This window comes from Copidosoma floridanum, unplaced genomic scaffold (genome assembly GCF_036245765.1).
Source record: "Copidosoma floridanum isolate Cflo_tuat_1 unplaced genomic scaffold, Cflo_Japanese_pri ptg000028l, whole genome shotgun sequence".
Classification (NCBI taxonomy): Eukaryota; Metazoa; Arthropoda; class Insecta; order Hymenoptera; family Encyrtidae; genus Copidosoma; species Copidosoma floridanum.
Window position 1 is genome coordinate 2,905,349 of NW_028321905.1, and position 27,106 is coordinate 2,932,454.

The 27,106-nt window shown below is 33.8% G+C and overlaps 1 protein-coding gene across 1 annotated transcript in view; it reads left to right on the forward strand.

Moving 5' to 3' along the window:
* Positions 1-27,106, forward strand: part of Mgat1 (alpha-1,3-mannosyl-glycoprotein 2-beta-N-acetylglucosaminyltransferase) — a 511,064-nt gene that overhangs the window by 128,058 nt on the left and 355,900 nt on the right. Inside the window, exon 3 of the mRNA XM_014357434.2 lies at positions 2,197-2,311. Within this exon, the coding sequence (XP_014212920.2) occupies positions 2,197-2,311 (115 nt within the window). The remainder of the gene's footprint in view (positions 1-2,196; positions 2,312-27,106) is intronic.

The following is a 27,106-nucleotide window of genomic DNA, read 5'->3' on the forward strand; positions in this document are numbered from 1 at the left end:
AAGTTAAATTAGTTGAGATATCTATGAAACAACTGCCTTATTGTTTCTTAATACTGTTTTTAATACTAACTTTAAAATTGTCATTTTCTTCTCGTCCTTTAAAAATTAATTTTCTACTTTACCAATTAAGTGCTAACTCTCGTTAATTACAATAATTAATTAATTTAAAACCCTTGCATACCAATCAAAGAGTGGACAACAATTTCGAACTTCCAAAGAATAGATGATACTTGGTTTTGTAATACTTATTGTTATATAAAGAAAAAAGGTGAGAAATAACATTTTTATAAGTCTAACATGTGATTTTTATAAAGGGTATCGTTGGTTAATAAAAGTCAAATACCCTCTTTTTTTTTCTTTTTTTTTCTTGTCAAATCTTGCTAAGAGCTTTGTTGAGGTAATAAAAAAATTTAAAAAATAGTCCGAGGACCCAAAAAATTATTTGGACCCAAAAACCTTATTTTGGCATTTATTTTTCATCTCGGCTTTTAATAAGTGAAAAAATCTGAAAAAATTTAAGACTGTTAAAAATATAATTACCCTTACCTGCAACTTTTTAAAACATTATCCAAGGTCATCTTGACCTTCGAAAACTAATTATGACTTTTAAACGCGATTTTGAGCATGTTGCGTTGTTGGAATGTTCAGCATCATTTCACTAAAAAAATAAATACATTGTTTACGTATTTTTCATATTTTTCTCAGAGGTGGATGCGAGAAATCCTTAAATCGGCCATTTTTGGCATGAAAAAAAAGTGTTTTTAAATCTTCTTGAATTTTATTTTGGTTGTTATATTAAATATATTTTTCTTATAGCTAAAATTATTATATTTCATGGACTTTTACACCACCATTGAGATCCCATAAACAGCACGTTAAATTTTTTCTACAGAGAATCTTCGCCAACAGCTATATAAATAGTCTTTAAACTTTCATTTTCTTTGTCATTAGTTTAACATTAGGAACGTCACAATTTTCAAGTTTCTGTATTTTTAAAACTTATATTTGCAAAGCATTGTAAAAGGCCAGGATATTTTCTATTTGGATAGGATTCAACTTTAGATACTTTCTACTTAGCTTGCTTTTGTTAGAGCTCCAATAAATAAGTGCAGGTTGTCAATTACATAATTTGTAACAAAATTTTACATAAGTACTTTATGAGTAAACTGTATATGTTCTTGTTTTATTTTTACGTATTTAATCTTCTTCACTGTCTTGATAGTTTACAGGACATACACTGTCCATGTCAAAAAGGTTTGTAAGCACATCTGTAGGTCGAACTACGTGAAATAAAAATCCACCGTAAGATAAATGATACAATAGCGCTGCAACATGGGAATAACTGCCAATTGTCTATAGACCAATAGCACAGTTACCACAATACTCTTTAGTAGCATTTATCCTTTTACCATTAGGAATGAAGTGAACATAATGATTATATATTTTGCTGTTAATGTACCTTGATCTCACTTTAAATCCCATAATTTTTAGTTTTTTTTTTAAACTTACTGAAAGATTATTTTCACTTTCCAGCATTTCCCCTGGATATGAGATAAACTGTTGAAGTTAGTTAGAGGCAATAAAAAAAAGTGTCAGTTCCTGTAATGCTAATTCTGAAAAACCTAGTAAATCATTTAATAATACTTTTTGAAACGGTACTGATTTCTAGTTATAATTTTTATCCAAGACTCTTTTGGCCAAGTAATTTTCTACACTTTTATGAGTCTCCACTCTTTCAATAATTTGTTTCAAATAACCATCATCTGAATTAAGTTGTTTTCCCGTCGAATTATAAATGTAGAATGCGGCCTTACAATAAATCTCAGCATCAGGTAGAGCTTGATTTCGAAACTGGTGGTGCAAGAGTTTGTATTTTTGGCCAATGATTTCATGAATACTTTCTAAAACCTAATGGATTTTGGTCACATATCTTAACATATTAGATTGTTCCATAGAAAACTGCTTATTTTTTCCTTTCAATGTAAGTATCAACACCGTAAAGCCTTTTTCTTGTAAAGATATGGGATCACTAAAAAGAGATTTTCTTTTAAACGTTAGTACTAAAGTCAACTAGTTATTGTAAATTCACAACGACGTATTTTTACCTTATAATTATTTTTAATAATAGCAATACGAAAGTAACAAAATATATCTAGTCACATAAAGAAAAAAAACTTATTTATTATATATTTTCAGGTGGATTTTTCGCTACAGATAACTAAGCTAGAAAATGAAGTAAGTTATATATTATCATCGAACCAAAAAGTTTTTAAAAATCGTGAACAATTAAGGACAAAGAACTCATATGAAGGTGAATAATTTTTAACATTCTTCTATGCAAATCCCGTTAGTTTTGACACACAGTTTTTTTATCATATATTGTATGTATATGATATAAGCTAAGTACAGTGATGTAATGACATGTACAGTGTTGAGTAAGTACAGAGTGACTGACTTTATTTGTGACAAGAACCGGGAATAGAATGTATTACGCGCGCTATGTTAATTACCGAACCATTGTGCTACACATGCATACACTACATTTTTGCCCGTTAACTTTTTCATTTTTTTGATGTAGAAAATTAGATTTTTTTCAAAATCACTCTGACGCAGGTAATAGTAGATTTTTCTTACTCATGCTAATTCAAAGGTAATCAAGAGCCAGTTAATTTGAGTCCTGATTGATTGAATTTCAATAAATATTTATTGAAATAATTGCAAAAAATGTCGAAATTTTCAAAAATTTCAATATTTTTTAACTTTTAATGTAAAAATGTTAGAGTCTTTGAAAATCATTGGAATATGTAAATTTTTTACCTCTAACTTACAAAAAAAATTTTGTTGAAAAATATTCATTACTTTTTGACATATTTTGTTCATTTATAGATAAGGTCTTTGATGAATAATTAAAAACTGGCTTATTACCGTTGTCAAAACATTATTTATCCTGAGGTGTTTTTACGCCAAAATCTTTAATTTATAAATATGATATTTCCGTATCGACTAGTATTCTATTCAACTTTAAAAATGGCGTCAAAAACATTACAACTTGGTCGGACTGTATTTTTTGACAGTTATTTAGGAACAAATGAACGTGTTGTCACGAAACAATTTAAATTTCAATTCCAGGTAATTTTTTTCGAATTTACGAAAAAAAAAGTTGCTTTAAGACATTCACAAGCTGAGATGATTTTTTTATAGTTGAATTCGCCAAATATTTCTTTATGAACAATGATGGCTGAAATTTTATATACATCTTATTGATAACTTAAACTTTGCAAATTCATTGAGTTTTACGTGAAAGGATCGTCTACATAGACAAAATACTATTATAACGAAGTACTAATTGCTAAGAATATTACAGTTTTTTCTTCTAGAGGTAGATTCGTTTTCGATCAAATGAATTTAGAATGGTATATTTTGAAAAAATAGCATATTTCAGGTATTTTTTATCAAATTTTATTGTGATTTTTTTTCTAATTTCTGAGTAGCCTAGAAAAATAATGACAACTGTTCAAGTCACAACGTTAACATATTAAACAAATAATTGTTATAAACAAATTGAATTTTTTTTTCGTTCATTGCATTATATTGTAGTGTAATGTTGCAGTTCAAGTATTACAAACATTAATAATGAATGATGAATTATTAAAAAATATAACGTTAGATCAACTGAAATTTGGCTGTCAAGATAGCCCGACTAAACTAATGCCCATTCTCACCGTCGAGCTTCTGTATCTTGATATTGATTCACAGAAAATTACGTGTTTGTGTAAAGGGGGTACGGTAAAAATCCTTGTGGTTGTCGAAAATACGGCTTAACGTGCTTGGAGCTGTGTGGTAACTGTACCGGAGAAACTTGTAAAAATAGTGAGTCGTTGATAACAGCCGCGGATTTTATGTGTAATGATGATGATTCTAACAGTTGCCTGAATCCATATATCGATTCAATAACTGAATGTATTGAGATATTTATATCGCAAAGTATTGAATTGGAATTAGATACAACTAATAATGATACTATGTTGAACACATAAAAAAAATTTGATTAAAGTAATTTGATCTATATCTGTTCAACTTGACATTACGATGCTAACATTAAAACATGTGTTAAACTTTTTTACTACTTTGCTCGAAAAGAAAAACTACAAAAATGTATGTATTAGTTTCTTTTACCCTTCATCACATCCACTATTACATTATAATATTATGTCGTTCTTTAGATTCTGAGCAGAGTGGGAATATTTTAAATGTTATTGCCCCGCAACATAAAATATTCACGCATTGGAACAATTCAACATTCATTATTAATGTTAATAATACTTAAACCACGATATAACACCATTATAAAATATAATGAAAAAAAAAGATTTTAATTTATTCATTACAATTATTTTTTTTAGTATGTCAGCATTGTGACCTCAACAGTTTTTATTATTTTCCTACGCTACATATAAATTGAAAAAAAAAAAATCAGAATAATACTCTATGGAAAGTACCAGAGACGTGCCATTTTTTTTACGTTATCCCATTTTGAACTTATTTGATCGAAGACGAATCTGCCCCTAGAAAAAAAAAACTATAATATTCTTAGTACTTAATTAGTATTTCGTTAACTTAGCATCTCGTCCATGTTGACGATCCTCGACGAGTAAGACTCAAAGAATTTGGCAAGTTTCAGTTGTCTATAAGATGGACATAAAATTTTAGCCATAATTGTTCATAAATAAGCATTTAGCGCATGAAACAATAAAAAAAGTCATTTTAAACTGTGAATTTCTTAGAGCAACTTTTTTTTTGTAAATTCGTAGAAAATTACCAAGAATAAAAAGAGAATATTTTTGTGGCGATGTGTTTAATTTAACAAATAGGATACTTTGAAAAGTAATGAATATTTTTTAACAAAAATCTTTTTGTTAGTTGAAGGTTATAAAATATATATTTCTTTAAATTTTCAAGACCCTCACGTTTTTCTTTCAAAGTTAAAAAATATTAAAATGTTTGGAAATGTTAAGAGTTTTTTAGCGATTATTTAAATGAATAATTAATTAAGTTTAATAAACTGGCAAGAAAAAAGTCTTCCATTGTCTGCCTTAGAGTTACTTAAAAAAAACACATATTTTTATATTTTTTCTAGTTTGAAAGCGAGTTTTAAATAATTCTCTGTTCATGCTATGCTGTTGGCAATTCAGAATTTTATTTTTCAATAATAAATACGTCTTTTTGCCTGCATGGTTGCCTGTATATAGTTATTATTATTCTCTATGACAAATCGTCTAATTCCTGTAGACTAGAAGCAAATCAAGCGCTAACGCAGCAACATTGTATAGGTTTTGGTCGTAAATGAAAATGTCTTAAAAGAATTTCTTTTTTGCATCTATTTAAGTGTAATTATTATTAAGACGTAATGCACGGATGCGTCATCGTTATTTACCATTAAAAGATAATTTTGCTGACATTTCTTCAGGAATATGTTTTCAACCCCTGTAAGCAAACAACAATATTTTTACCATCGTTTCCACGCTTATATTTTTGCTTCAGAATGATTCAAAATTTCGGATCTAAGATTGCCAATGACAATTTTTAAAAATTGTAAATGTTAACTGTAAAAGTATGGTTCCATGGATTATTTAAGTCGCTGCTTATCAATAACATGTCATATTTTTGAAATTTTTGTTAAAAAATGAGATATTTCTATTACCATTTACAGAATTTTTCTTAATTGCTATTAAAGTTACTTTAGAGTACTCTTTTTAATTTGCGAAGTGTAAGCAGTATATTACTTTGACGAAAACTTTTTTAATTTTTATGTGATTGTTGTAGTAATAAAAAGATTTTTTTAAATATAAGCGAAAATTTTAATGTAGCCCTAAATATTGGTAATAATCCTGATGTATTATCCTGATTAGCTAGATTTTTACCTAGAATTTTACAAGCAAAATTAGTAATTTAGAAAATATGTGAGGGGCTGAGAAAGGTGAATAGAGGGGGGGGGCTTAACCGAAGTTTACCCAATAAAAATAAGGTAAAAACCAATAGAATTTTACCTTATTTAGAGGGGTGGCCAAGAATAGCTGAGGAAGGTGTCGTGAGTATATAGTATAGGAAAATAAATATAAATACTGGTGGTGCTTCACCCTTGTGTGCGCTTCGCACGTAAATCCCACAATTATTTGTTATTCCATGATTCTTTAGATGACAATTTGTGCAATATTAGACAGATCTTGCTAAGCTCGTGTAGTAATAGAGCACTGTGTGCATGTAACTCTCCTTTCTATAACTTTTTAGACACTGATATTCATCCTGTGACAGTATAAAGAGCATTCTTCAATGCCATTCTCCTCCCCCAATGAATAATTTACTTGGCATGAAGAGTTCTCTCTTTCTTAATAGAAATTGAAGATGTATATAAATATCACTGTTAGATTTATCCTCACCTTTAAAAGTAGTATGATCTATGTTGTAGTATGTTCTTATTTCTCTTATACATAATTTAAAATTTAATAATTAAAAAAGTAAGTACATTTGATATTAGAAGTAAGTATAATGCTATTTATTGAAAAGTTAATATACTTACTAAAAATGTAGAAGCAAACATTAGTTGTTTTCATTTAACACTTGCAATAGTTCAATTTTTTCTTCTGCAATATTTGATAATAATTTTCAAAATGTTTTGTCAAAGTTTTTTTCGGTAATTGTTTGGATTTTTTGTTAAATTTGAAAATGAAATTAAGCTGCAGTAAAGCATTTTTTTTTTTTAATTCTTCAATTAAAATTGTTTTGATTTTTTCCATAAATTTTTGCCTCAAATGTCTTCAGACATTAAAAACTCAGCAAAAAAATGTTTCAACTACCATGGCAGCATAACATTACAAGCTTCTTCAAAAATATTATTAATTTAGAAATTGTGTTTCACTAAACCTAAAGCAGTCGTAGCACTTTCAAATGTTCTATGAAGTATACCGACAACTGTTCTTGACATTACAAAAGATTCTGCTCCATTATTATGATTTAAAATTAGTTACTACTTCTTAAAGTATAAGATGACGTGACTCATAATTTAGGACTAAAAATGAAGTAGTTATGTTAAATCACGCAATTCTTATTTTAAGATTCAGTATCATATTTTGGGACTGCGTCTTACTTTAAAGTCTATGTGAAGGATTATTACTCATTAAAAGCATAGTCTGAGCAATGCTTTAATATTCATTCTTACCCTCTTTGAAAATTTTTCACTACTTCCTTAATATTTATTTTATCTATATAATCTGTTGACATGTTTTCATACTGCTCTTAAGGTAGTGCTATACCGCTCTGGTTTTTTCTCTCTTGAATTCCTTACACGTTATATAATTGCATTATTAAATATTTATAAAAGCATGACACGATATTCTCATAAGAAGTCAAAAAATAACGAATAATCCTATAAAATATTTAAACCGTGGACCTCGTTGGTAGCTCTATTTACCACAAAAAGGTAAAAATCATCTGTTCTTCTTAATGAAAATGTATAAATATTTTAATAAAGTTTACCATTTTGTCTTCAACCTAGACAATGTGCAAAGTTTGAAACAAAAAAATTATGTGCAATATAAACTCCATATTACTTAAAAACTTAATGTACATATTCCTTTGATACTTGTGTATTCACGTTTTAATGTTTTAATGTTACACATTTAATTTTTCAAAATGAAGTAGTCAGTTGAGAAAATTTTTTTTTCAATTACATGTCTTTAATAAAACATAACCGTACGTGTATAAATGATATCTACGTTTAATAAAACAGTGTATACGGTATATAACTATTTTAACTATTTTATACTGTTAATACAAACTTTTGTATGTGGATACAGATAGTCTTATATACGAAGTGAATAATATTAATATATATATATATATATATATATAAATGTACACATAATGTAATGCTTGACAATATTCAAGAATTTGATGCATGGGATTATGAGACTAAGAATGAGTTTAACATGTCTCGAGATAATAAAAAAGTAATAGGATTAATGAAAGATAAATGCAATAGGAAAATTATGCTGGAATTTGTTGGACTTCGCAGTAAAATATATAGTATAAGAATACATGGCCAAAAGCCTCTGAAGAAAGCAAAAGTCGTCAAGAGCTGAGTAGTGAAAGCAACATTAACTTTCGATGATTACATTACATGTTTACAAGAAAATACTAGCATATCTCGTAAACAGCGAAATATTAGATTGCAAACATACATTTTCACTAAAAAAAAATTAAAAATCACACTTAGTGCACATGATGACAAACGGTATATTCGTCTAAACATAATGGATACTCTTCCTTGGGGTCATGGTCATATAGATACCATGAGAAAGAATGAGACAGGTAGTACTGAGCAAACACCAATGCAATTGGAGGGAGAAATGGAGTCAACAGTAGATAATATAAGAAAGAGCTCAGGTGATCTAAGAGTGGGGGCAGCATCTATGCATCAGAAGTGGACCAATGGAGAGAGCGTTTTAACACCAGAAGCGGCCCAATGACACGGAAGATTATTGTTACCAGAATAAGCTATACCAAAAGTGATGAGCATAGAAAAATAACGTACAGGTCTTGAGATTTCTGCAACCAGTCTCACAATTTGACCGATTGGTACAGGATTTTTCTGTACCATGGATAGTCTATTAAATTTGTATACTGCGCATGGCTTTCTACTGTACCGTCTACCGCGCATAGTACGTGCGCTTATAATATACAGTGGAGATACGTATGTATATACATATGTGCATACCTGCATACATGTATGGGATTGTCATTGTTATTTTGGCTCAATATATGTAAATTGTTCTTTGCGAGTGAAAACCAATTATTATACGCAACAGGAAAGTGACTACAAGTGCCTACTGCACTTATCATTACATCTTATTAGATTCGTATCAATGTATTGAACTTTATATTGTGTTGTGGTGGATATACTGAAATCCTAACCTCTTTAACTTTTACAGCTACGTATATATATATACTGACATTCTATATGCTCCCACTGGCCGACTAACTTTCTGTACTGGTACAGGAAAAACCCGTACCACGTATCGGATTTTGACGTACTAAGTATAAGGTTTATCTATACTCACTAAGGTACTTGAAAGTATACTACCGTACCAAATATACCTGTACCAGTACACATTTTTCTTGTACAGAGTATCTAAAATACTTGTACTAACATATAGTACCTGTTTTTCTGGTAACAACAATCTTCCGTGGACTTAAGATTGAAGGCAGCATCTTCACATCGGGAGTTGACCAAGGATCTAAAAGTGGGGGCGACATCTTCTCATCAGGAGCTATTCAAGAGCTTTGAGCTCATTCTACCAGATTCATTGACTACAACAAGCCTAACTTGCCACCATCACCAGCAAGTGCTCAGCCTTGCAACGGAATCATCAAGAGCAAGTATCCCAGATCAACAGAAAGTTGAGTATCATAATCAGCAAACGAGTACGATTGGACAATCGCGGCAGCAAGCTAGTAAGAGAGAATGTAAGAAGCAGAAGATGAAACAAATAAGAGACCAAATAAACTTTTTTGAGGTTTGTACGCTGATTTGTCTTTCGTATTTTCAATAATTTGTTAATAACTTAGACTAACTGGTCATATTTCTGATTACGTTTCAATTTTCCTCAGTTCTTTAACTATATATAGAAAGAAATATCCATAATTTTTTTCAAGTTTAAAATATTCTTAACTACTATTATCTAGTAAAATTGTTATTTGTACCTATGCAAAGTATAATGTATTTTTTTAAGTATAAAATATTCTAAACCACTATTACCATGTAAAATGATTATTTGTACCTATGCGAAGTACAATGTATTTTTTTTATGTTACAGATGGATTAAGCTACTCTAAACCAAATTGCCAGCTGTGGTTTTCTACCCACTAAAAAACTGAGTGAGATAATTTAGGGCTAAACATATATGGTAACTCAGCTGAAAAAAGCGAATACTAGGTTTGGACAAAAAATAGTTGCTGAATCGACAGATGAGTTTCCAATATTTCTTCCGAGTAAAGTATCTACAGCAATTTTGGACGATATTAAATTTTTTAATGAATTGTTAGAAGCAGTCAATAAGTATGAATTGTTTGTATTATATGATGGGAAAAATGTGCAATTTTCATATGCATAATGTTTTAAAAAAAAAGTAATAATACATAATTTTTATTGAATTCAACAATTTTTTAAAATATATCCTTATACTTATTAATCTAACCAACGAGTCAACATGCTCAATTACAAACATATCTAATAAGATGGTAGTTGACTGGCACAACTAACTATTGATAACATTAATTGTGTAAGAAAAATATTCTGAGACTGAATTTAAAAGCGGTATGGTATTATGTTCCGGTAGGGGTAGAATAGTATGTATTAAAAAAAGATAGTAGCATTTTAAAATTGTGCTTATTTTATTACGTTCAAAATTTCTTGTATCAATTACAAAAAAGAGATATTTTACATTGCAATAAGTAAATATTACATCTATTTACATACACACTCATGCACTACAAGCATGTAATGAAAAAAAAAACTTTTCGCTAAACAGATATTTTTTTAATTCATTCTTACGAATCCAGCTGTTATAAGCAGTATCAAAGCCCAACCATTTTACAAAAACTTGATTTCCACATCTTTGAAGGATCTCTACAAGGTATGTATCAGGATACCTTGTTTTCTGCAGTTCTTGATTATAAAAACCTCCAGAAATAGGTTGATCTTGATAATCTTTCACATGATACGTCGTTGGATTTGTTGCTGCTTCTCGCGTGATTGTAAAGATTTCTGTCGACCAATTCGGTGTATAACCTTTTTCGAATGCTTGTTTTGTCTTGCTGACGCGTACTTAATCGCCAATTTTAAATTTTGGCTTACTGCTATTATTACATTTGCAAAAAAAATTTTTTCAAGACTTGAACTTAATTTTCAGCAGTAACGTCTTTCGGTTTCAAACCAATTGTTCGATGCTTCCTATTGTTATATAATGTAACTAACCGTTGTATCAAATTCAACCACTTATAATTGCCTTGCAAATTGAATTTCAAATCTTTTAAAGTACGATTGAATCGCTCCCATATTCAAGTTTTAAGATTGCTGTAAGTTGAGTATAAATTTATTTTATAATTTTGCATGAGATTTTAAAAGTTCGTATTATAGAATTCTTGGCCACGATCAGTCTTCATGTTTATTGGCACCCGTCTTTTTAACAATATCGAATGCATTGCCGCAGTTACTTCTTTGCCAGTTTTTTTCTTGACAGGTACAGCCCATGCATACTTGGAAAAAATATCTATTACAGTTAGCATATACCGATATCCGTTGTTTTCACGAGCTTAAGGCTGCATCTCTATAAGGTCAGCTTTCCAAGTCTCATCTAAACCACGTATGTTGAATTTTTGGCAAGGATAATTACGCCTTGCTGCCTTATGCTGTTCCTCAACAATTTCCTCCATGTATTAATTGTCTAGGTTCAAGTTTTTTGAATCATCTTGAATAAATAGGGATTTTTTTTGTAAGTTGAACATAAAAATTTGAAAGCTATCTATTTCTTTTTTTAGTTTAATCAAGTAAGCATAATTTACTGCATATTGAGGCTGTTTCGGTACTCCAACATTGCACAGTCTTTTGTTATCTAAGTCATACTGCCCATCTGTTGTAAGTTTGTATCCAATACCAGGAGGACCCTGGCTACCGCCTTCGATTTCACCCATAGTTTTTGACCGAATACATCGACACTCATTTTGTGACACACGAAAGCAAAAATTGTGCAGATCAGTATACCTATATACCCTCCTTCACGAAGCTTTTCGATGATTGATAAAATTTCATTGTCAAGACTTGTCTTTCCTGCTGACTTTTCAGCTGTTAATAAGCGTAAATGATCTACTAACTCATTAGTATCATCTCAATGTTTATAATCTCCTTTTTGCTTTATTTGAGCAGTTTTATAATAAGGTAGCAACGATCCCCCTTTTTTACAAACCGTGAGATCGAACTTTGGAGCAATAATTTTATTAAACTTACTACTATTATGGGTTTGTATAGATCCTTTCTTTTAAACCCTTTTCTATGAACACTTGAAGTTCGTAATACTAAATAGTATTTTTCAAAATCCTCAAAATCCTTCCGTGTCAACAGAGACTCATTAGGATGCTTTTTGATAAGCAGTTCCATTATTTCAGGAGTCAATAGAGAATTTAAATCATTAATTTTGTAAATATTATTTTTGAAGTCTATTCGCGAATTACCAAGCTCATTTTCTTTTCTTACCTCATGCTTTAAATCTAATAAATCTTTCTGATTCTGATCAAGTATTTATAAATAAAAATTATTTGATAAATTTTTACTGACTTAAACAAAATCAAGAGATTTTTCTCGAATGGTGTCATTTGAATAGGTATCATCATCATCACTTTCACTAATGGCAGACTCGAATGTAAGATCACCTTAACTCGATTTTTCTCTGTTTTTTTGTGGATTTACTTCATCAACTTTATTACTTTCTTCATCGTTTTTATTATAAAAATAATTGTAAGTAATAGAATTACTATTGTTTTTGTTTTGGTTAAGGGTCTGTTATTTGTTTGGGAGTTTCACTAAGTACTTTTTCAGCCTCATTTTTTCCAAACTTCAACAGCCTGTCTTTTTCTTTAACTGCCTCTTGTGTCTTTACTAACTGGCGTAGAACGTCTTTCTCTGATTGATACATGATGATGATCCAATATCTTGCAAGAGACTGTAACGATTGCGCTAGGTATGTCCTAAATTTACGGCAAAATTATCAAAGCCTTTTCTGTAGAGACCATTATTTATTTACCTACCCTTGTTTATAACGATGAATCCATGTTTATCATCATTCCAGCAATTAAAGCACAAATTTTCAAATTGAATGTATTTCATATCTAAGTTTATACGATCATTTTACACATGCCTCAAGTTAACTTAATCTTGACGGAATAAGGCTAAGAAATTAACGTTATCCCTAACAAGATGCTTCGATACTTAAGCATATGACTGACAAAGGTAGAAGAAGTCAACATTTTTGTATCTACCTATACAAAAAAAGGCCTTTACATTATCTTGTTTTTCACAAGCTATATTATCAAAAATTGTTATAGAATTTGGTAAAGCATCATCTGGCGAGACTACAGTCTCGTGTTCACTGAAAGGTAAGTATTTCACACCCTGTATAGGCTCCAACAAATATTTTAAAAATTTGTACTTTGGTGGATGCAGCGATAAGAAATACACGTACATATTTTCAAACCTAATTTCATTGGGATGCACAATTAAAGCCAATTACCTATGAGTTTTTCCACAATGAAATGGGCCGCAAAATACAGCGCGAATACTATCAGGGAGTAGTTCACTCTGTCAAATCGAACGCTTTTCTTGTTTTACAATAGCGTCAAAATGCGGAGCTTGTAATTTTATGGATTGTTCTTTGAATTTCATGTCTACTTTGTATGAAGAATGAGTTACAACTAATCTTTTAACTAAATAGTATAACGCTTTCATACTCTGGACTCTTTAGTGCAACAAAGGACCCCGCACCAACCCAATGACATTGTGGTTCCCAATGAAATGGTCTGAAATTTTAATATGCTATAGCTTATTTGTTTCTGAACAAAAGTCACCATAGGCGCAAGACCCGAAAATAGACAGTTTTTGGAAAAATAGAAAAAGGTGTGCCGAGTGCATCTACCATTCTTGACTATCAATGGGCGCTGTATAAGATATTCTAGTTCAGTCAGTAGTAGCGTAGCTTGTTGGCATAAATGTCTTATATGGTAGATCTATATCTACGTACTAAAAAAATCTCTAGTATGAGAAGGTACTCATCGCAAGTAACCGATGAATAATTGGCTTTATAATTTTTTAACTATAGATAGCCGAAACAATACTCAATCAGGTTCATTGATATAACTTGTCATCGCAATTATTCTTATTTAAATAGATAAACTGACTCTAGTTAACAACTGCATGACTATCTTACAACATTATTATTTGCAGAATCTGTGCTATTATGAATAAGATTAATCATTTGCTAATGACGAATATATTTTACATTTAAACTCCTCTTACTATTTTATTTCCGCTATAGCTTACAGGTACAGTAAGCGTTGATCTCTACTCCACCGCCACTTCCTCGTCCAGTTCCAAAAACCTACTATTTGTTGATCCTGTGTTATCTTGAAGCTTTTCCTGCGGCAATGCTGATTCCGAGACACAAGATAAAGTTTTTCTAAGACAAATAATTATCTCTTACGAGACATAATGTCTTCATCCTTACAACTTCTTTTCAGAAGATTAATTAAAACATGTTATTTTTATATTACAAGGACATTGTTAAGATTTATTAGTATTATAATTTTTTCAATTTAATAGATAATAGTGTGATTTAATTTAATGTAGAATCCTGAAACCCATTAATTAATTACAATTATCAAATGAGATTCGAAGCAGTGCCCAGCTGATATGTTTGATGAGCTTTACCAAAAAAAAAAAAAAAACAAAGTACCATCGTCAGAGTTTTCTGGACAAAGATCTTCGATAACTTGTTACTTTGCGATAAACACTGTCAAATAAAACAAGGTCTTACAGATTTTTAGCAGTACCTAGCTAATGTCTTTGATAAGATTAATTCTTGTGTTAAAGTCAAAGTTTTGCCCGCGGAGATCGTTATTACCGTGTTTCTTTAGGAAACCCACTGTCAAATAACTTTTCAAGCAATGTCCAGCTGTAATGTTTGATGAGCTTTACTCGAGGTCCAGTTTTCCGGGCAAAGATCTTCGATAGCTTGTAACTTTGCGATAAACACTGTAGTAAAATCGACTTAAGGTTTTAAGTCAAGGTTTCCCGTGCAGGAATCTTTATTAGCGTGTTTGTTTTTTTTGCAAGAAACGGGGTTTGATAATATTGTCAGCATTTCTTAGCTGATATCTGCCGTAAGCTTGATTAAGGATCATTGTCAAAGTTTCGTGCGCAGGGATCATTGATAGTGTATTTCCTTTGCAACAATCACTGCCTTAGGGTGAGAATACATGGAGTCGGTCGAGAATACTTCTACCCACCTATTGAGCCAGGCATCGTGCCATACTCGAAGCTGTTTTTTTAGCCATACTTTTAGGCATAATTTTATGGCCATAGTGTAAGTCGTACTTTTAGTCATACATTTACCCATATTTCGAGCCATACTTTTACTGATACATTTAGCCAGATTTTGAGCCAGACTTTTAGCCAAACATTAAGCCATACTTTCAGCCATAGCTTTAGCAGTACTTTAAGCCAGTCGCTTAGCAAAACAAGCACTGCAAATTAATTTTTTGATTATTACATTATAACAACTGAATTATATGTCGTGCCATTAATCTTTAGTTTTTGAGGTGTGGTGACCGAGGCAATTACTTCTAATTGGTTCCAGAGAACAACAAACCCCTAAGTTGTACGGTGAACCTGCTGTTAAAATATCCAGTCGCAGTGTAGACAGTGTGAGGGCCAAAAAGTAAGAAAATTAAAAGTCAGCACAAGTTAAAAACAGCCTTTAAATCTGGCTTCAATGATTAAAGGAGAAAGAGCGTTATCATAAACATGAATACGGACCATTTTATCACTGCATTTTAATTATGTATGAGTACCTATACGTTCTCAAGGCACTGTCTAAGTGAGTAACGTTGGAATCACTCATATGCATATGAGCATACTTATGTGACCAACCAACCAACCAACTCTGATCGTACGCGTACAAGGTGAGAAAATTGTTTCACATTTCCAACACACATTTTAAAGTACCTGAAAACTGGTGTCAATTATCGCGGAAAGTTTTTCTTGGCTACAAAGAATAATTATATCATGATTAGGTACAATTTTACTGCGTTCGTAACCTGTACAAAAAAACCAAATGACAAAAATTGAAGTCCGAGGTCCAGCAAACTGTTAGATGATACATTTTTTACCATTTAATAAACACATTAATTTTTTTAATTTACTATGTGGATTGAAATTAGAGGTAAAACCTTACAGGTCAATTTATTAACTGTAAAAGTCCAGATATTTAGACAGACAATTTGCCATTCATGTAACCAGATATTTATTTATACTTTTAGCCATACATTCAGCCGTTAATTAAGTCACCCATTGAGCCAATGTGAGCCATACTTTGTGCGATAATGAATGTCTGATTAAACCAGTATTTGTGTGGCTTCAAGTATAACTCAAAGGATGTCACAATGTCTGGCTCAATAGTGGCTGAATCTACGGCTAAACGTATGGCTCAAAAAATGACTTAACGTATAGCTTAAAGTATAGAACAAACTATGGCTCAATTTGTGGCTGAATTTACGGCTACAAGTATGGCTAAATGTCTGGCTACATGACTGGCACATTGTTAGGCTAAATGTGTGGGCTTATACGGTTGATATACAGAATAGTATGATCTTTTCTCTAAACTTAATTAATACAGTGAATTTAGAAGATAATTGTACTTATTGAATGGTAGAAAATATACAATTAAACACGATGCTGGACCTCAGACTTAAAACTTTGTCATTTGTTTTTTCTGTACAAGTTAAAAACACAGTAAAATTGTACATAATGATAATATAATTATTTTTCGTAACCAAAACCGATTTTTCATACTGATTCCCGTACGTGTTTTGGCACTAAAAGCTGTCTTTGCACAGGAAATTTTGACTTTAAAAAAAAAAATAAAACTTACAGGGGTATGGGCTAGGTACTGCTGAAAATCATCAATAGTTAGTTGTATAAGGGTGAGATTACATGGAGTCTGGAAGCCTGCAGACTGGCAGACTAACTTCCATTACAGCCCATTAGACTGAGAGAGAGAGAGATCCAATCACGTGATCACATACAACTTTCTTAAATCTCTCTCTCACTCTAGTAAGCTGTGATGGAAGCGAGTCTGCCAGTCTGCAAACCGACCGACTCCATGTATTATCACCCTAAGGCAGTGATTGTTGCAAAGAAAATACACTATCAATGATCTCTGTGCAGGAAACTTTGACAATGATCCTTGAGCTCTGCTGATAGAACAGGTATCTGACAATTTTTTCTGCAAAGAAAAATAGTATGAAAAATGTTATGAAAAGTTGCTGCACAGGAAACTTTGACGATAAGTCAAGCTCATAGAAGATATGAGCTGAGAAATGCTGACAATATCATCAGACAGCTTTTTTCGCAAAAAAATACGCTATCATAGATCCCTGTGTGGGAAACCTCGACTTCAATCAATGAGTCGATTTAATTACAACGTTTATCGCAAAGTAACAAGCTATCAAAGATCCTTGCACGGGAATCTTTGACTTTAAATCATGAGTCAAACCCACAGGGGTGTGAGCTAGGTACTGCGGTAAATCAGTAAGAACTGGTTACATAAGGCATAACTAAAAGTTCGCACGAACAGGTTATACCTGACAGTGATTATGGCAGAGTTATATGTTGTCAAAGATCCCTGCAAAGAAAACTTTGACAATGGCCCTCGAGCTATGCTTAAATAACTGATTTTATCTGACAACTTGTCCTGCAGAGAAGAAAAAGTAAAAAAAAAGTTATGAAACGTTGATGCCGGGGAACCTTTGACAATAAGTCAAGCTTATGGCAGACATTAGCTGAGAAATGCTGACAATATTATCAAACACTGTTTCTTGCAAAAAAAAACACGCTAATAAAGATTCCTGCGCGGGAAACCTTGACTTAAAACCACGAGTCGATTTTACTACAGTGTTAATCGGAAAGTTACGAGCTATCGAAGATCTTTGCCCGGAAAACTAGACCTCGAGTAAAGCTCATCAAACATTACAGCTGGACGTTGCTTAAAGTGTTATTTGACAGTGGGTTTCCCAAAGAAACACGTTAATAACGATCTCCGCGGGCAAAACTTTGACTTTAACTCAAGAGTTGATCTTATCAAAGACATTAGCTAGGTACTGCTAAAAATCTGTAAGACCTTGTTTTATTTGACAGTGTTTATCGCAAAGTAACGAGTTATCGAAGATCTTTGTCCAGAAAACTCTGACGATGGTACTTTGTTTTTTTTTTTTTTTTTTTGGTAAAGCTCATCAAACATATCAGCTGGGCACTGCTTCGAATCTCATTTGATAATTGTAATTAATTAATGGGTTTCAGGATTCTACATTAAATTAAATCACACTATTATCTATTAAATTGAAAAAATTGTAATACTTATAAATCTTAACAGTGTCCTTGTAATATAAAGATAACATGTTTTAATTAATCTTTTGAAAAGAAGTTGTAAGGATGAAGGTATTATGTCTCGCAAGAGATAATTATTTGTCTTAGAAAAACTTTCTCTTGTGTCTCGGAATCAGCATTGCCACAGGAAAAGGTTTAAAATAACACAGGATCAACAAATAGTAGATTTTTGGAACTGGACGAGGAAGTGGCGGTGGAGTAGAGATCAACGCTCACTGTATCTGTAAGCTATAGCGGAAATAAAATAGTTAGAGGAGTTTAAATGCAAAATACGTTCGTCATTAGCAAATGATTAATCTTATTAATAATAGCATGGATTCTGCAAACTATTGTTAAATTATTTTTATTATTAACATTATTATGTTGTAAGATAGTCATGTAGTTGTAAACTAGAGTCAGTTTGTCTATTTGAATAAGAATGATTGTGATGACAACTTATATTAATGAACCTGATTGAGTATTGTTCCCGCTATCTATAGTTAAAAAATTTTAAAGCCAATTATTCGTCGGTTACTTGCGATGAGCACCTTCTCATACTAGAGATTTTTTTTACTACCTAGATATAGATCTACCATATAAGACATTCATGCCAATGAGCTACGCTACTACTAACTAAGGAGCCGTAATCCCATTGGGTTGGTGGGGAGTCCTTTATCTACTATAAATACATTATTTACATTCTTGAACGCTTAGTCATGATCTAACCTCTGAAGACTAATCATCATCATCATGCATCATCATTATCGTGCATCGTAAGAGGGGATAAGGTCTTGTAAATAAAATCATAAATTCTTTACCTTTAGAGCTCTATTTGCCTGGATATTAGTATTGTGGTCCAGGTGCTAAGCTTGTTAAGCATCTTGCGAGTAGACATTAAGGAGCTAATCCGTTGGATGCTATATGTAAAGAGCATGATATAGCATATTAAAAAATCGACAAGATTTAAAGGCCAAAAACGAAACGAATAAAATTTTAGCTGATAAAGCTTCACAAAAAGTTAAAGCTTCAAATTCAAGTATTAGTGAAAAAGCAGAAACTACCTTTGGGACCGGCGCTATGAAGCTTAAAAGTCAATTTGGCATAGGCCTGAAGAAAGAGAAGAAGACGAAGAAACAAGGTATAAACAAAAAAAAAGAAAAAAAAGTTGTTTAGAAAAATAAGGTTGTGCTTTAAGTGCAGTTATTAAAGCAGCTTTACAAGACGTGAATTCCAAAAGCAAAAAAGCTCGAGATGTCATTAGTAGTGCTTTGAAAGGTGCTCGTACTGCAGTTAAAAAATTTTATGGTAAAAAGCATGTTAAAATTCCGAACATCTTATACCTTCCTAATCGAATTGGCGGAGCTGTACCTCAGATTCCCTTGTTGGCTGGTTTGAGTGCAACTGGTGCTATAGACAATGGAATAGCTGGAATTATGGAGAGCATTAATTCTGCTAAGTCAGCCAAGAAGCAGTTAGCAGAGAGTCAGAGGTATAATCAAACCATGAAAGCTATTGCCATCGGAAAAGGTCTTCATCTCAAACTGCATAAAACTGGATTAGAAGTCTATTTCAATCCTTTCGATGGGAAAGAGTTAGGGAGAAAAAAAAAATTAAATTAAATTAAAAAAAAGTTCAAAGCAGTATAATTATTCGATCGAGCTCTGACCAACATTGATTTAATGAAATATTTTAAAATCTTAAAAACTTCTCATTTTCGTGGAGTGTTCATGAGAAACAACTCACCTGCTGACATTCCGTGGTTTTCTAAAACAGCTGTAGTAAATCTTGATGATAAGAATGGACCTGGAACTCACTGGGTGGCTTATCGAAAATGCGGTAATAATGTTGTATATTTTATGAGTTTTGGGAAACCGCCACTACCTACCGACTTAATGTTATATCTTGAAGTGAGTAAGGTGAAATATAATCATAAGCGTTATCAAAAATTTAACTCGTACAATTGCGGTCATTTGTGCTTAAAGTTTCTTTCAAAAAAAACCTAACTTTCTTTCATGAAGAAAAACCTCTTTGTAACACTTTGACAAACATGGAAGAAACATTAACACTCAGCCTCTTTGGTACTTCTTCTATTTTAGAAGAATAGTATTTTACACCAAATGAATTATCGCCGAAACATAGCTACGTTCTTGGCTTAGTAGAATTTTTGTCATTCAACTCAATTCCAAATATCGATGAAAATTGTTATAAATTTTATGTCAACAAGGAAGTTATTGTATTACCAACCAGCATTTATGAGATAGAAGATATTAGGGAATTTTTGATTGAGGTATTACAACCTTGCAACATAACTCTTGGTATTAAGCTGGGCAATAATACGCTTTAAAGTGTTATAAAGTGCAGCCATACCATTGATTTTAAACCTTAAGATTCTATAGGCCATTTATTAGATTTTACTCACAGAGTTCTAAAAATAATATCACTCATATTTTAGACTTACCTGAAGCTATTCTCAACATAAACTCATTAAGAGTTGAATGTAACATCATAAGTGGAGCTTACATAAATAGCAAAAAAGTGCATACGATTCATGAATTTTTCCCAGCTGTACCACTGGGATGTCAAATTATTGAAGTTTCTTCACAAATAATTTACTTACCAATTATTGGGCGTATCATTAATCACATACAACTACGTATAGTAGTTCATCGTATAGTAGTAGATCAAGACGGTGATTTAGTCAATTTTCGTGGAGAAATCATAACTATAAGATTGCACATAAAACCCTCTTCATAATGGATATTATTTATAATCAAACAAACAATATAGGCAGCTTAATATTCACTCCAGCACTCAGTCAACAACGAGCTCTCAAAGCGTTGAGACATCAGAGAAAATAGTCCATCAAAGTATCGAGACATCTATGAAAACATTTAATACTTTAAAAACTAAATCATCCAAACATGCAGTTTTCATAAAAAGTCTCGGTCTAAAAATGAGAAACTCTGGTAGAAAATAAGTTGGATATTTTTTTGTTGTATACAAAATAAACGAGATTCGAAGTATTTAGTGTCCAGTCGCATTTGACGAATCTTTTGCACACTATAATATTCATGCTCATAAGCCGTATGCATCGTCAACATATGGTTACAGTGATGAAGTTCGCATTTTAATTCAACATCAAGATTTGTGTCTGCTACCATTCAGAAGTTCTGTACATGTTTATGGAAGATTGGTTAAAGCAGATGAAAATACAGCAGTAACAAATAGTGCATTGATAAACAATGTTATTTGCCACTTATTTAAAGAAATAAGATACGAGATAAATGCTATAGAGGTGGACAAGTGCAAAAATGTTGGATTAACAACTCTTACGAATAATTGGTTATCGCTCCGTCCTGTTTAAAAATCTGTGATGAATGCAGCCTGGCTTGGTGTTAGCGAAGAAGATGATGATCTTACTAATAATAATGGATACTTTGACATCATGCTTCCATTGAATATAATTTTAGGGTTTGCTGAAGACTGTTGCAAGATAGTTGTTAACGTAGAACATGGGCTTATACTTACAAAAGCAAGAAGCGGTATCAACGTTGTGTTGCAAACTCCTCTCAATACTAATGCTACTGATCCCGGGGCAGTAGCAACTTGGGAAGACTTTAAAATATAATATTGAAGCTTGAGTAGCTTATGCCCTATGTAGTCATGTCAGATTCTCATAAAATTCGTTTATTAAATTATCTGCAAAAAGACAAGTTTATATCTATGAGCTTTCGAACTTGGGAATTATATGAGTATCCCTTCTTACATAGCGCATCCAAACATATATGGACAGTTTAAACATCAAATAAGTTGGAAAAGCTACGTTACGGTATTTTAGCCTTTTAAAGTAACCGTAAAAATCAGAAAAATGTAAGCGCTAGTATGTTTAACCACTGCAACATAAGAAATGGGAAACTCTATTTAAATTCACAATATTATCCTTACGGAGATCTTAATCTTGGTATAACGCGTAATCAGTATGCATTACTATATAATATGTACGCTAATTTTTAAAATTCATCGTATGGTAAAGAATGCGCGCCTTTATTAGGCAAAAATCACTTTCTCAATCAAATACCTTTAATCGTCCTCCATTGTTCCAAACAAAACCAGACATTAAAAAATGCTCTAGTAGATGTTAGGGTAGAATTTGAGTCGCATACCAATTTTTTTGCTAATACGTCAGCTCATTGCTTAATTTTGCATGAAAATACCGTTCAGTATAGTCCAATGAGTGGGGATGTCAAGAAACTCGCATAAGAGCCGATTCATGGGTTTGCTAGCACTAGTTTATTTTCAGCCATCCTGGATAAGGGTCGGAGCAACAGCTGGAGTAAAGAAGAAGCAGAAATAAACTACAACATAAAATAAACTACAACAAGAAGAGTGGAAAAAATTTATCTAGAGAAATGAGAAGAAAAACGTAAAGGTTGAAAAAATAAAATCTTTTGGACAATCGAAAGATAAAGACTGTAAATCTGTTTGACAAATTAAATTGTTTGTGAGTTATACTTCAATTAATATGTCGCATAAACCGTCTACAAGCCATTTTACAACTAATGTTAAGTATAAAAAATTTTTAACTAAAGATGATAATGATGATAAAAACACGAAATATGGGCTGAAAAAATTCGTCGACGAGTATTCTACTAACAAAGTTCTGGTCCAAAAAATAAAGGTTATGAAAAATTAAAAAAATCAAATTAAATATTATAATAGCTGAACATAAAGTATTTTGTGGACATTTAAGAAACCAGGTAATAATTATGTCCTCAAAGAATTAGCCATCCTTCCGCTCAGTGCTAACGATACGGAAGCTCAAGTATTTCTTTTTAAAGCACCCTTTATCTGGCAAAATTTACAACGAAAGTATAAACATAAAAATGTATACCTTTGCTATCACGGACTTACCTGTGACTCAGGAAAAATTGAGTATTCAGAAATAGTAAACATTTTACGGGAGAATCTTGAAAATGCTACAAAGATATTTCTCATCCGAGATCTGAAACAAAAGTGGCTTGAAAGATTTGGGTTTCAAGTCACTGATATGACAGACTATCTACCGTTTGAACTCCCAAGATTAGTTACTATTTGTGCACACCACAACGGAGCCTACAAATCCATGTGTGCTCTTTATAATGCTAAGCGAATAAGAAAGTTTCATTTGAATATAGAATGGTTTGATGTTGATGAAGATAACGTTGATAATGAAAAGCTGTAAGAATGTATTGTATTTCAAGAATAAGCTCACGTCAATCGCATTGGCTGTTCACTGAGACTGTATATATAGGTATAGGAGTAACTCGCACTCTAACCAAACAATCCACACTTATCAGTTGACCTGAGTTTTAGGCTTCTTACGTGATGTTATGTCATGCAGTAAACATTTTTAGTTAATAATCAAATATCAATTGTTACTATATTGCAAAACAGGTGCGATCAGATGCTTGTGAAGGGCTTAAAAAATTTTTTTCGGCTTTACTTTTTGTCCGTGACAACTTTATTTATCGATTTCACTTATTTAACAAAGAAAAAATGGCGTTTATCTGATACCCATTAAATAGCTCGTAAGAAGGAGAAGTTTTTGTAATCAAATCGAGTAACTGGAATATCTCATAAATTTTATAGTCACGATTAAACTTATTGTGTGAATTCAAACTTTGTCCCCCAGCCCTCACCATTTTGCATGATGACGTCAGAAATGAAAATACCTTATAGCTAAAGCATTTTCATTAAATGGAAACAAAAAAGCATTAATAATAATTAAAACCCTACTTTTTTTTTTTTTTTTTTTTTTTTGTTTGATGGAGCGGTGAGGGGAAAATCTTCATAGACACCCCAGCTAATCCGGTGGTAGTGTTGGATTCACCCGGTGTGCCTACCGACTAAAAACTAACCTCCCCGCATGGGACAGGTCCGTGAGGACCACTCCCCTAGAAGACAAAAGGGCATAAGAGGAGAAAGAAAAAGGAAAATAACGGAGAATTTTAGAGGCCGACTCGCTCTCGAAGAGATGAGAGGAGGGGGCACTTACGCATCTGGGCGAAGCTCGAGTCTTGGCTTGCGCCGGAATAGAGTTAGAGAAGCTTGAATTTTGTGTTATTGTATGTGTGTGTGTGTAGATGCGTGAGTCCGCTGGGTATTGTGTATTTGGAAGCGTACTTGTGATTAGTGTAAGTGTTGTATAGGGTTGAGGCCGTAGAGGATACGGCGGATAGAAGGGTGCTCCTGAAGGGAGCGCACGAATTGAAGTCGCGTTCGTTTCGTCGAGATCATGGAGATGGAGATGATGCATCCGATGGAAGCAGGGGAGATTGAAGACCTAGAGTGTATTGAGGGTCCTCGGGGTTCTGTGCTAGAGCGCAGGGACGTCTTACAAGGTCGAAGCGACCGGGTTGGAGGTTCGCGAGTGCGGCGATGGTGGGGTTTGGGTGGTCCGTAATGGAGGCGCGGATTTTAGACGCAAGGACGGGGGCTGCTTGTATTGGAGGGACGATGTGAAACTCCTTGATGATCTGAGTATTCCTGATGTACCACGGAATACCCAGGACCGACCTCAGTATCTTCATGAAAGGGCCCTGGATGCCCTGTAGTCGGTTTCCCTTTGCAGCGCCCCACGTTGGTATCGCGTAGGTGCTAATGCTTTTGATGATGGCGTTGAAGGTGCGCAGCTTGGTCTTCTGGGAGACGGCTTTGTTGTTAAAGAAGGGCTTTAGTTGCACGAAGGCTCCATATGCCTTTCCGCGGGTGCTGTTGATGTGCCGAACGTACGTGAGTCGACGGTCCAGCGTTACGCCAAGGTACTTGGCAGAGTAGCTCCAGTCGATATCTACTCCGTTGACCCTTATCTTCTGCAATTTCTTCCTGGAATTTTTCCAGGAGACGAGCATGGCTATAGTCTTTGCCTCATTGATGACCAGTTTCCAAAGACTATACCAGTTGAGTAGAGTGATGATGTGCTCGTTTAGAAGGGTGGTGCACCGAGAGTGTTGTTTTGACGTACAACTGACTGCGACGTCGTCTGCGTAGACGTACGTGTTGATGTTTTCGCGCTGGGGCAGGTCGTGGCAAAAAATGTTGAAAAGGGTGGGTGAGAGTTTGGAGCCTTGGGGGACTCCGGAGGTAATTGGGCGGGGGTCGGAGAGGGAGTCGCCTACTTTAACGCGGATAAATCTGTCCGAGAGGTAAGATTTGACAGTGCCTGTAAGGTAGTGTGGAAAACCTAACTGTATAAGCTTGTACAGGAGGCCCTCGTGCCAAACTCTGTCGAAGGCCTGCTGTACATCTAGAAAAGCTATCGCGGAGAAGTTTTTGTGGATGAGGCTATCGGAGAGGTCTTCGGTGACTCTCAGAAGTTGGTGAACTGCCGAGTGTCTGGCTTTAAAACCGTGCTGCACGTCTGGAAGGATGTTATTTTCCGTGGCGTGCTTGTTTAGGCGGGTGAGAATGACACTTTCAGTGATTTTACTGGGCGATGAGAGTAGGCTAATGGGTCTGTGGCTCGCGGGGTTGCTGAGGGGTTTTCCCGGCTTCGGGAGGCAGATAACTGTAGCCACCTTGCACGCAATTGGGAAATAACGAAGGCGCATTACGGCGTTGGTGATGTTGCAAATCGCCGTGATGAATTTTTGAGGGAGGATTTTCAGGACGCTATTGGAGATACCGTCACTGCCAGGGGTTTTTCGAGTTTTTAGGGATCGGATGATGCCTCTGATTTCGAAGGGTGTGCAGTGTTCGAAATCTGGATTGTCAAGGACCTGTTGCTGCACCGTGTGTTCTTGTGTGATCCTCGCGTGTTCCTGCGCTAGTTCTTCAGCGCTAAGGTTGGGGGAGCATTGATTTTGCAGCGAATCTGCAAAGATCTCTGCTTTGTCCGAATCTGGCGAGTAGAGTTTGTTCCCTTGTTGAAGGGGGGGGAGGGAAGGCCGTTCATTACGGAGTTTTTTAACGACCTTCCAAGCATTTCTTGGGTGGGACTCTGCCTAAGCTATGAATTTGTTAAATTCCTTGTTTCGGAATTTGAAGACTTTGGATTTGACTTCCCTTTCAAGGGAGTTAAGATGAACTTTAAGTTCGGGGGTTCTCTTTTTTTGCCAGAGTTTCTGGACTCTTTTCTTCTCCTTGATAAGACGCAGGAGGTCGTGAGGGAGTTTAAGTGTGTGTTGGGGAGCTGTGGTTGTTGTGGTGGCTTCGTGTGTGCATTTGTTGAGTTCGTCAGTGAGTTCGTCTACTGCTATGTCGAGTTCCGTTTGGGACCTAATGGGACGACATTTAAATGGGGAGGATTCGAGGTTATACGCAAGGTGGACCCAGTCTATGCGGCTGGTGGTAACGGGTATGGTGAGAAGAGATCTTGGGATCTCTAGGTAGACTGGGTTATGGTTGCAAGGGAGGTCTGGGGATGTTCGTGGTTCCGTAGGGATGGTCAAGTTTTTCGTCAGGAATATGTCTAAGATGTCTGGGTCTTGGTCTGGTGAGCTGGGGTAGTGAGTCGGTTCATTCGGAACCTCAATGTTAATGTTGAGGTTCCGCAAGTGTTTGAGGAGGGAACGACCCTTAGGATTTTCGTGTTAGCATCCCCACGATTTGTGCTTGGCGTTTAAATCACCAGCAACTATCGTAGGAATGTTGGAGTCAAACAGCGGGATTATGCATTGGAGGTTTGAATCATCCGTTAGAGGAGAATAGAGGGAGATGATCCTGATGGAGGCAGAAGAGGTGGTGTGTACTTCAATGCCGACTGCTTCGCAGTAGGCAGCGTCCGTACTTATGACTCGATGGCGGATGCCCTTGCGTACAAGGATAGCCACTCCGCCATGGGATTTTTCGAGTCTGTCACGTCTGTGTACCGTGTAGTTT